General features: G+C 44.4%; 1 protein-coding gene across 1 annotated transcript in view; it reads left to right on the forward strand.

Moving 5' to 3' along the window:
• Positions 1–10,627, forward strand: part of LOC143989572 (uncharacterized) — a 40,369-nt gene extending 29,742 nt beyond the window's left edge. The window contains exon 9 of the mRNA XM_077489757.1: positions 9,170–10,627. Within this exon, the coding sequence (XP_077345883.1) occupies positions 9,170–10,242 (1,073 nt within the window). The 3' untranslated portion in view covers positions 10,243–10,627. The remainder of the gene's footprint in view (positions 1–9,169) is intronic.
• The last annotated feature ends 639 nt before the right edge of the window (positions 10,628–11,266 follow it).

Here is an 11,266-nt window from a genome sequence, read left to right on the forward strand (position 1 = left end):
AATATACCGAGGCCCTCGGGCTCCTTTTTCTTTGACTCCCTCCATGGTCGCTACTTTGCGAGCATGGCGGGCGGGGCTGGCCCTGGAGAGATGTGCACGTTCTGATGTGTCCCCAAATGCCCCACTGTGGCTGAATCCTGGCCTGTCTCACCTATACCAGATCCCTGACCCATGCGCATGGACTAAGCTAGGGATTAAGCTTGTGTCGCATGTTGTGGAGCAGGGCTCTTTACTCCCCTTTACCAGCCTAATTTCCAGGTACAATGTACCTGGTCACTATCTATTCCGGTACCTTCAATTGGTCCACGCGTTCACAGCACAATTCCTGGATTCCTCCTGCAATCTGACACAATTGAAACTGGAACACACACTTAGGACTGACTGTGACAGGAAACCTACTTCGGTTTTATACTCCCATCTCATAAATGTGTCGCTGCCGGCTCTTGATAAACTTTGGGCCAGGTGGCGGACTGACATCCCCTCACTTGACACGGATGACTGGGATGATGTGTGGGACCTTCCTTTTAACTCCCTGGTCTCTATTAGGGACCGCCTTGTGCAATTTAAAATTGTGCACCGGGCCTACTACACCCCGTACAGACTCCATAGGATGAACCCTGCGCACTCTCCGAGCTGTTGGCGATGTGGTGCCTCCCCTGGGGACTTTTCACATATTTTCTGGCTGTGCCCTAGGGTCCAGCAATACTGGGAGTCAGTGTTACATCTGATCAGCAAGGTCACCATGACTACGGTGCCTCTGGCCATGGAGGTCTGCATGTTGGGACTTATTGAGCCCGTGGTGCAGTCCACGGCCAAACGCACGATGATTGGACTGCTACTCTTTTATGCTCGTAAAAATATTGCTATGCACTGGAAAAAGGCAGATCCCCCATCCGTGGTGCAATGGAAGCGCCTGGCGAATAACAGTCTTCCCCTTTACAAAGATACTTACCTGCATCGGGGATGTCCAAAGAAATACGATAAGGTCTGGCATGTTTGGGTAGCTGACCCCGAAACTGCTTAGCTGGGGATGGTGGTTGTGGTTCCGGGAGGATATTGTTCCGTTTGTTCTGTACTGCCCTATATGTGCTCCCCTCCCCTTTTTGGGGGGAGCTGTCTTTTTTCTCTTGTTTTTATGGAACAAGATGGGGGATTGTATATGCTGAAAGGAGCCATGGGGGCCACCAGTGGAGTACCCCTTTTTGCTTTTTACTATGACTGCTGATGTCTTATGTTGAATTGACTATCTCTGTATTCTGAAACAGCTCTTGTATACTGTGAGCACTGTTGTTTATCTATGTTGTTTGTTATGAAACCTTTAATAAACATATTTAAAAAAAAAAAAAAAAAATGATTGAACAATCATCTGAATGTCAAAAAAAAAAAAACTTACCGTATATACTTGAGTATAGGCCGACCCGAATATAAGCCGAGGCCCCCAATTTACCCCAAAAAAACTGGCAAACTTATTGACTCGTGTATAAGCCGAGGGTGAGACATGCCTGTCCATCCCTGTGTGTGTGTGTGTGTGTGTGTGTCCATCCATCCATCCATCCATCCCTGTGTGTGTGTCCGTGCAGCCTTGTGTGTCCCGAGCCTCCGTCCCGAGCCTCCGTCCCGTGCCGTGCCTCTGTCCCGTGCCTTGCCTCCGTCCCGTGCCTTGCCAGGATCGCCGCTGTTCGTCGGCGCCTCGGCGGCCATTCCTCTTTTCAAAAGCCGCGCCCCCGTCTGTGATAGGCGGAACACTCAATTTCCCAGCAGTCTGTGTTCCGCCTATCACGGACATCCTCTCATTCTCGTCCGTAGTATGAGGATGAGAGGATGTCCGTGATAGGCGGACCACTGACTGCTGGGAAATTGAGTGCTCCGCCTATCACAGACGGAGGCGCGGCTTTTGAATGGTAGAATGTCCGCCGTCTGTCTGCTCGACACGCTGATCGAGCAGGCAGACGGCGATGACTCGAGTATAAGCCGAGGGGGGCACTTTCAGCCTCAAAAAAGAGGCTGAAAATCTCGGCTTATACTCGAGTATATACGGTAATACATGATAAAATTCATAGAAAAATTAGGGATAATCAAAAATTATGTTAATGCCATATTAAGAAAGTCTAAATAACGTAGAGATCTACTTAAGGAACCATCATTTATATATAAGCATATTGTCATTTAAATCTAAAGTACAGTCCATCAGAATTACTTAAAATTACTGTAATGGAAAATCATACTAAGTATCACTGATAAAACAGTTTACGTCTAGTTCAATATTCATACCTTTTGGGGAGAGCACATCTGTTAAATGTATCCACTGAGTTTCTCGTTTTTGATAACTCACAAACCAGATTAGAACCCCTCCAATGTGGCTCTAAATGCTCAACATTGGTCCTTGAACCCTATCCTAATATTGTGGATGTGTTTCAGCTATCCTTATTCTTAGCATCCTCTTAGTGTGCCCTATATATAAAAGGCCACAAGGGCATTTTAACCTCCCTGGCGGGGTGTGATTATTTCAGATTTTAGGTGCTGAAATCGGTACCATTATTTTGCATGGAAATTTGACATTTTTATATTGTAGGCCTGCAATTCTTAGAAATAATTCACTTAAAGCGGGAGTCCGCCGGGAGTTCCGCCATCCTTCTTCTTTTTTTTTTTTTTTTTTTTTTAAAAGCCAGCAGCTACAAATACTGCAGCTGCTGACTTTTAAAATAGTGACACTTACCGGCCCAGCGCGCCCGCGATGTCGGCACCCGAAGCCGATCTCTCGATCGTCTCTCGGGTGCTGCCGCCGCCATCTTGGGTATGGGAATCAGGAAATGGAGCCTTTCGGCTTCATTTCCCGGTTCCCTACTGTGCATGCGCGAGTCGCACTGCGCAATAAGGATGGTCCCCGCTGTCTCTGGGATCCGTGTGTTTCCCAGCAGGCAGTGGGGGACTTTCGGAAAGGGGCGTAATCTACGCCCCTTTCCGCAGATAGCTATGCCAGAAGTGGGTGCAGATACCTGTACAGGTACATGCACCCCCCTCCCCCCTGAAAGGTGCCAGTTGTGGCGTCGGAGGGGGGGAGGATTCCAATGAGCGGAAGGTCCACTTTAGGGTGGACCTCCGCTTTAAATCTGTCCAAACAAGAGTCTAATAGACATCCCGGGTATGATAAAATTAGAAATATGAAATCATAAATTTATATATAATTTTAATAAAAATTATTCAATAATGTAATCAAATCAAAAACACTGAAAAATTCTGAGTTGCAGAATTTGCCGCTGTCATTACTTTTAGTGTTTGATGACAAATTTCCCCACAAATCACTATCGCTCAATTCTGCGAGTGATTCTAATTTTATTATCGCTGTTTTCTAGCTGGTCTATAACCACTTTTGATGTAAACTGACACTTTTTGGTTTCTATGGACAATCTCCAGTTTCCAGGCAATAAAGAGGAAGTAAACCCTGATGGGTTTACTTCCTCTTTCATTCCCTGCAAAGGTAAAGCATAATGGACTACTATGCATCGCATAGTAGTCCATTATGTGTCGCTTACCTGACACAGGAGCCAGCGATGTCACCGCTGTCCCTGTAGTCCGGCGCATCCATCTTTTCGGTGGGGTCTCGCAGCTCCGCCGCTGTCATTCGGCGGAGCCGTGATGACGTCACTCCCGCACATGCACACGGGAGCCGACAGGCGCGGCAGCTCCATTGGTGGAAATGCCGCGATCAGTGCGCCTGCGCGCCGCTGTCTACGGCGCATGCGCCGTAGACAGCGGTGCCTGTCTTCGGGCCAATATCTCCTAAACCGTATAGGTTTAGGAGATATTTCTTGGACCTACAGGTAAGCCTTAATCTAGGCTTACCTGTAGATCAAAGTTGGTTGTTAGGGTTTACAACCACTTTAACTTTATGTTGTTTTATTATTACTGTTCAATACTTGTAAAAATTGAAGTAATGATTCACTGGTCCCTGCCCAGATAAAAAAGAGATCATCGATAAAACGTCTATAAAAAAAAAATCTTTATAATATAAAACTGCATGCAGGACACTGGAGAAACCACTAGGGACAAAGGGGATGTGTAATTATTTGATACAGTATACTGTAATCTTACAGATTACAGTACTGTATCTGTACTGTGTATTTTACTTTTTGAATTTGGCGCCGAATTCCGTCCCCGTGCGTCGCAACGCTCGCAGAGAACGAAGCCCAGCGATGTGACAGATTGAGCGGAGGACGGCTCGCAGATCACAGCGGGGGGGGGGGGGGGGCATCGTAGGATCCAGGGGACAAGGTAAGTAAACCCCTCCATGGATCCAGCGATGCGATCCTGAGTCGGGCTCGGGAATACCGCTTATGGTATTTAAATCTTACCCGGAGCCAGACTCGGGAATGCCGCCAGGGAGGCTACAGCATAGACAACATGTGTAATATTACGTGTTTTATAATTAGTTTGATGTCAAAACTCCTATTCGCAGAGGAACTGAATGTTTCTAGTCCTCTGATTGGTCTTGAGAGCTCTCTGCAGGCCTTACACCTGAAAGAAAAGAAGCCATTTCAGTCCCAAAAGGATGGAAGTCGCTTTGGTGGGTCCAAAACTTTTTTTTTTTTTTTTTAACCACTCGATCTCCGAAACTAGGCGCTTTTCTATATATAAATTGTGGTAATGCAGGGCTCAATTTCTTATCTAAAAGAAGAACATGCCAATGTTGCTTGAAGATTGACTCAACCTCTCTATATTGGGCATGTAACCGCGAAATGAATCCTCTCTTTATTCATATTGGGTTCAATAGTGGGATGCATTCTTGTCAACACCTTGAGACGGAGCCTACTTCTTCTTCAACCACTTTTTCCAATTGTTGCGAGTCGTAGCCCCCGGCTTCAAATCTCTCAGTTAAAATTCTAGATTGTAGAATGAAGTTGGTGTCCTCGGAGCAATTTCTGCTAACCCTCATGATCTAATAATAATACATTTTATTTATAATGCCCTTTTCATCAAAAGATCTCAAAGTGCTACAGGTTAGGAGCAAAATAGAAAATTAAGCAATTTATACAACGAAGCGAACATCTAAAAAAGACGAAAAAGCTTTACTAAAAAGAAATGTTTTAACCACTTGCCGCCCGCCCCATTGTCAAATGACGGCGGCAAAGTGATTTCAAAATCCTGACTGGACGTCATAGACCGATAGACCGTCCTCAGGATTTTGAGCCGCTGCGCGCCCCCCGGGGGCGTACATCGCGGCGATCGTTGTTGTGGGGTGTGAGTCTGACACCCGGCAACTACGATCTCGGTAAAGAGTCTCGGACGGAGACTCTTTACCACGTGATCAGCCGTGTCCAACCACGGCTGATCACAGTGTAAATGGGAAGAGCCGGTGATCGGCTCTCCTCTACTCACGTCTGACAGATGCGAGTGAGGGAAAGCCGATCGGCTGCTCCTCTGACGGGAGGGTCTGTGCTGATCGATTATCAGCACAACCCCCCGAGGATGCCCACATTGGACCACCAGGGATGCCCAGCACCAATTATGCCACCCTAGACCACCAGGGATGCCAGTCAGTGCCCACAATGGATGCCAATCAGTGCCCACAATGGGCATCACTGATTGGCATGCATTATTGTTTGGCACCGATAGGCGGCATTGTATTGTACTGATGGATGCCAATTATCAGTGCCTATCCATGCCCATTCGTGCCGCCTATCCATGCCCATTCGTGCCGCCTATCCATGCCCATTCGTGCCGCCTATCAGTGTCCATCTGTGTCGCCCATCAGTGCCGCCTATCAGTGCCACTTCATTGGTGCCACCTCATCAGTGCCGCCTTATCAGTGCCCTCCCACCAGTGAAGGAGAAAACTTACTTATTTCCAACGTTTTGAAACTGAAACAAAAAACTTTTTTTTTTTTTTTTTTTTATTCGGTCTTTTTTTATTTGTTTAGCAAAAAATAAAAACCGTAGAGGTGATCAAATGGCACCAAAAGAAAGCTCTATTTGTGGGAAAAAAATTATGATTTCATTTGGGTACAGTGTAGCATGACCGCGCAATTGTTATTCAAATTGCGACAGAGCAGAAAGCTCAAAATTGGTCTGTGCAAGAAGGTGTTTAAGTGCCCCCTGGTATTGATGTGGTTAAGACCTTTTTTTAAAACAGTCCAGTGAATTGAGGAGCCCTCAAGGTGTCGGGTAGGGCATTCCCCAGGCGCGGGGCAGCTGCACAAAAAGCCCTGTCTCCCATTGTCTTCAGTCTAGTTCTAGGTGTTTGAAGAAGGTTTAAGTGAGTAGAGCGGAGGGAACGTGATGTATTTTGTAATTTGAGAAGTTCTTTAGGATAAGAGGGGGAATGTCCATGTATGCATTGGTGTGTAAGGAGAGATGCCTTGTACTCAATCCTGGCAGAGACAGGAAGCCAATGAAGTGAGTGAAGAATGGGGTAATGTGCTCATGTTTCCGCACTCTTATCAGGATCCTTGCAGAGTTTTGGATGTACTGAAGCCTCTGCAGACTCCTCCTAGGAATCCCAATGAGAAGTGCGTTACAGTAATCCAGTCTGGAGGAGACAAAAGCATGAACCAACTTTTCGGCATCTGGGAGGGAAAGAATGGGACGGAGTTTAGAAATATGATGGGACGTAATTTAGAAATATCTGCCCTATTGGAATATTTTTGAGCCAAAGGGGACGGTGGCCACTGGAAATGGGGAGATAACGGTTTCTGGCTGTTGCTTTTAACAAATCTGTCACTACGACAATACACGCTTACATCAAGGAAGTTAATTTCTTCAGTGTGGTAATGGTAGGTTAAAGTGGTTGTAAACCCTTTTTTTTAAAAAAAATATTGGAAAAAAAAATCCTGCAAGACAAAGACATAATGAGCTAGTATGCATAGCATACTAGCTCATTATGAATAACTTACCCGAGAACTAAGCCCCCGAAGCGGTCCTCCGTCTTCCTCTTCACTGCTGCCATGGATCCTGCAGCGACTTCCAGGCTGTGATTCGCCGGAGCCGTGATGACGTCACTCCCGCGCATGCGCACGGGAGCCGACGCTCATGGCATATCGCCGCGATCTGCGGGCTGCCTCAGTGCGCCTGTGCGCCGCTCTCTGCGGTGCATGCGCCGTAGACAGCGGTGGCTGTCTTCGGGCAAATATCTCCTAAACCATATAGGTTTAGGAGATATTTCTTGGACCTACAGGTAAGCCTTAATCTAGGCTTACCTCTAGGTCAAAGTTGGTTGTTAGGGTTTACAACCACTTTAACTTTATGTTGTTTTATTATTACTGTTCAATACTTGTAAAAATTGCAGTAATGATTCACTGGTCCCTGCCCAGATAAAAAAAGAGATCATCGATAAAACGTCTATAAAAAAAAATCAGTTCCTCGCGCTTCTCTTTAAAAATCACCTTGTCTTCCCATTCGGCCATAAAAAGATTCGCTATACTGGGTGCAAACTGTGCGCCCATAGCGACTCCTCTTTGTTTGCGAATAAAATTTGTTGCTGTACCAAAAAAAATAGTTGAGGGATAGACAATAGTCCAAGGCGTGCCCCAGGAATATTTTTTGATTATGCGGAACATCATCTCTTTGACTAAAAGCCCAATTTAAGGCCAGAAGGGCATCATCATGCTGTATTACAGAGTATAAAGATGCCACATCTGCTTTTACAAGTATAACATGCGGTTTACCCACCAAATTGACAATCCAATCCAAGGTCCCCGACTCACATCCATATACCGGGGCCAATTTTGGACAGAAGCCAATTAACCTACCTGCATGTCTTTGGAGTGTGGGAGGAAACCGCAGTACCCGGAGGAAACACACGCAGGCACAGGGAGAACATGCAAACTCCAGGCAGGTAGTGTCCTGGTTGGGATTTGAACCAGTGACCCTTTTTACTGCTAGGTGAGAGTGCTACCCACTACACCACTGTGACGCCCAAGTCTGAAGACAATTCAGAAAATTCTTTGTGTCTCTCAGATATGATCGAGTTTTAGTTGCACTTTCTTGTAAGAATTTGTAGGGCTGAGACAACTAATCGATTATGAAATTAATCGATTACTATTTTCATAATCGATTAATCGGCCAGTAACAAAATGGGGTTAAAGTTAATGAGTCTGATGATATTTAATAGATTGGCCATTTAATAGTATATATCTCCTCTAATAGTATATACACTATATCATTCCTCAAATAGTAAATACAGTATATCTCTCCTCTAATAGTATATACATTATATCCCCTCTAATAGTATATACATTATATCTCTCCTCTAATGTATATACAGTATATAGCCTCTAATAGTATATACAGTATATCTCCTCTAATAGTTTATACAGTATATCACCTCTAATAGTATATACATTATATTTCTCCTCTAATGTATATACAGTATATAGCCTCTAATAGTATATACAGTATATCTCTTCTAATAGTATATACAGTATAACAGTATATCTCTTCTAATAGTATATACAGTATATCTCATGTAAAGCGCTGAGCAAACTGTTGGTGCTATATAAAACCTGTATAATAATAATATATCTCTCCTCTAATAGTATATACAGTATATCTCTTCTAATAGTACCGTACACCCGCCGACTGTTTACAATGTGATCGCTCTGTCAAATGATGGATCGATCACTTGTAAACAAACTGGCGTCATGTCATGATGCTGGTTCCTCTCTCCCCTCTGTACAGTGGAGTGGAGAGATCGGATGACAGCAGCACTGTGGGCTGGATCTGCAGTGCCCACAGCACTGCTCTGTGACAGTTGCAGTCACATCCATCCCTCCATAGCCTGCCCATACCAAACCATACTCTGCGATACCCCGCCATGCTCGGCCGTACCCTGCCAATATTACAGTGGGGGAGATGATGTTGATATTACAGTGGGGACTATATGGTGGTGAAATTTTCACAGGTTTTTGCATATTCAGTTATTTGCTGATCCGATCCGTGACTCTGTTCTGAGGAATGATCCGATCCGTGAGTTTTTTGATCCGTTGCACCCCTACTGACTAAGGTCCATGAATAAAGAAATGATCTGGTAGGAGATCAGAGGACCCATTTACTAGTTACCTTGAGGGGGGAATTGTAAGATCCTCAGAGACAAAGCTGCCTGATGTGGGCGGAGTCCTGGTTTAGGGGAACCAATCAGCTTATGTCTAGTAATAATCTTTGTATTTCTATTTTAGTAGATGGACGGGAGATGAGGAAAACCTCAGAGGATTGTCTCACTTTGTCTCCAGACTGTAAAGTAGAAGATGAGGACATCACACAGTATAGTCCAGGAGAAAACCCGACTACCTCAAATGTCCATCCGGCACCACACAGTGTAGATGGACCATCGTATTCCTCTTATCCTGAGGAACCTCAGACTGTGAGGGACGGTGCCGTCCTTCCAACAGAGAAGAGCTTTTCCTGTACTGAGTGCGGGAAGTGTTTCCGTTTTAAATCCAAGCTTAATCAGCATAAAAGATCTCACACAGGAGAGAAGCCTTATTCCTGTCCCGAGTGTGGGAAATGTTTTTCACAAAAGTCCAGTCTATGCACACATCAGAGACTGCACACGGGGGAGAAGCCACTTTTCTGTTCTGAGTGCGGAAAATGTTTTATAGATAAGTCCCGTCTTATTATACATCAGAGATCTCACATGGGGGAGAAGCCATATTCCTGTCCTGAGTGTGGGAAAATTTTTCCACGGAAATATGATCTTTACACTCATCAGAGATCTCATACGGGGGAGAAGCCGTATTCATGTCCTGAGTGCGGGAAATGTTTTTCATTTAAATTAAGTCTTGACAGACATCAGAGAACTCACACGGGGGAGAAGCCGTATTCCTGTACTGAGTGCAGGAAATGTTTTACAGATGAGTCCACTCTTTACAGACATCATAAATCTCACACGGGAGAGAAGTCACTTTGCTGTCCTGAGTGTGGGAAATGTTTTTCACAGAATTCCCATCTTTCCAGACATCAGAGATCTCATAGCGGGGAGAAGCCGTATTCTTGTCCTGAGTGTGGGAAATGTTTTACACAAAAGTCCACACTTTTCACACATCAGAGACTGCACACAGGGGAGAAGACTCATTCCTGTCCTGAGTGCGGGAAATGTTTTGCAGCAAAGTCCAATCTTTACAGACATCAGAGATCTCATAGCAGGCAGAAGCCGCATTCCTGTCCTGAGTGTGGGAAATGTTTTTCACAAAAGTCCACTCTTTGCACACATCAGAGATTGCACACAGGAGAAGCCACTTTCCTGTTATGAGTGCGAAAATGTTTTATAGATAAGTCCAGTTTTATTATACATCAGAGATCTCACACGGGGGAGAAGCCACTGTCCTGAGTGAGGTACTTGTTCCTCACTGAAGTCCTGTCTTCCTGTACATCAGGGATCCCACACAACCCTCGAGGTGTATTAGTGCCTTGAGTGCGGGAAATGTCTTCTATATGAATGTTGCTGGACATCACAGCTCTCATGTGGGGAAGAAGCACACCCTGATATGCACCTCAGATATACTCCATGGCTGATCTTCATCATGTAAGAAACAGTTTGTAAGGAGATCAGAGATCACCAAAGACATGGATGAAGTGTTGTACCGTGTTGGTCATTGATAGAAGAATAAAAATAAAAATGGAGTCATTACCTTTCATTGGTTGAGTATATTTTGTGGTGTAAGCTTTCTCAAATGCTTAAATGTTGTTGTTTTTTTGGACAAACGTGAAAAGCTATCATCCAGCCTTGACAAATGTTGTTTGAATTTTACTTCATACAGTGATTTTCTATGATCTTTGGCTCCATCTAGTGACCATAAGGCAATATTCTTCCTGATTTTGGTATTTCAGGAAACATAAGAATAAACAAAGTAAAAAGTCCTGCGCAAATGGTGCCACTAAAAAATAAATGTATAAAGAAATATAAATGTATAAAAAAATATAATATATAAAGTCAATAAATCAAGGTGAACACACCGATGTGTGAAAACAGTGAAAAATAGGAGAAAAGGCGGGACCAGCTGTTCAAAAATAGATAAATCCAGGCTCTCAGAACTCTCACCTCAAAGATGGAATAATCAGGAAAAGTAAAATAACCCCAGAAGATTCTCCTTAATATTTCTCTATGTAATAACCAAGGAATAATAGATGAAGCCTGTAGTATATCCTTCTGCCACTAGAGGGCCATTTCCAATACTTGAATACAACACTGCAGCTTGTAATTCCGTGGTATAGAGCTTGAAAAAAACACAGAGGAGAGGGGGAGAGGGAGAAAGAGAGGGGGACTCCAATAGTGT

Source organism: Lithobates pipiens, unplaced genomic scaffold (genome assembly GCF_037356315.1).
Source record: "Lithobates pipiens isolate NorthernLeopardFrog02 unplaced genomic scaffold, aLitPip1_a1.2 Scaffold_18, whole genome shotgun sequence".
In the NCBI taxonomy this organism is placed as follows: Eukaryota; Metazoa; Chordata; class Amphibia; order Anura; family Ranidae; genus Lithobates; species Lithobates pipiens.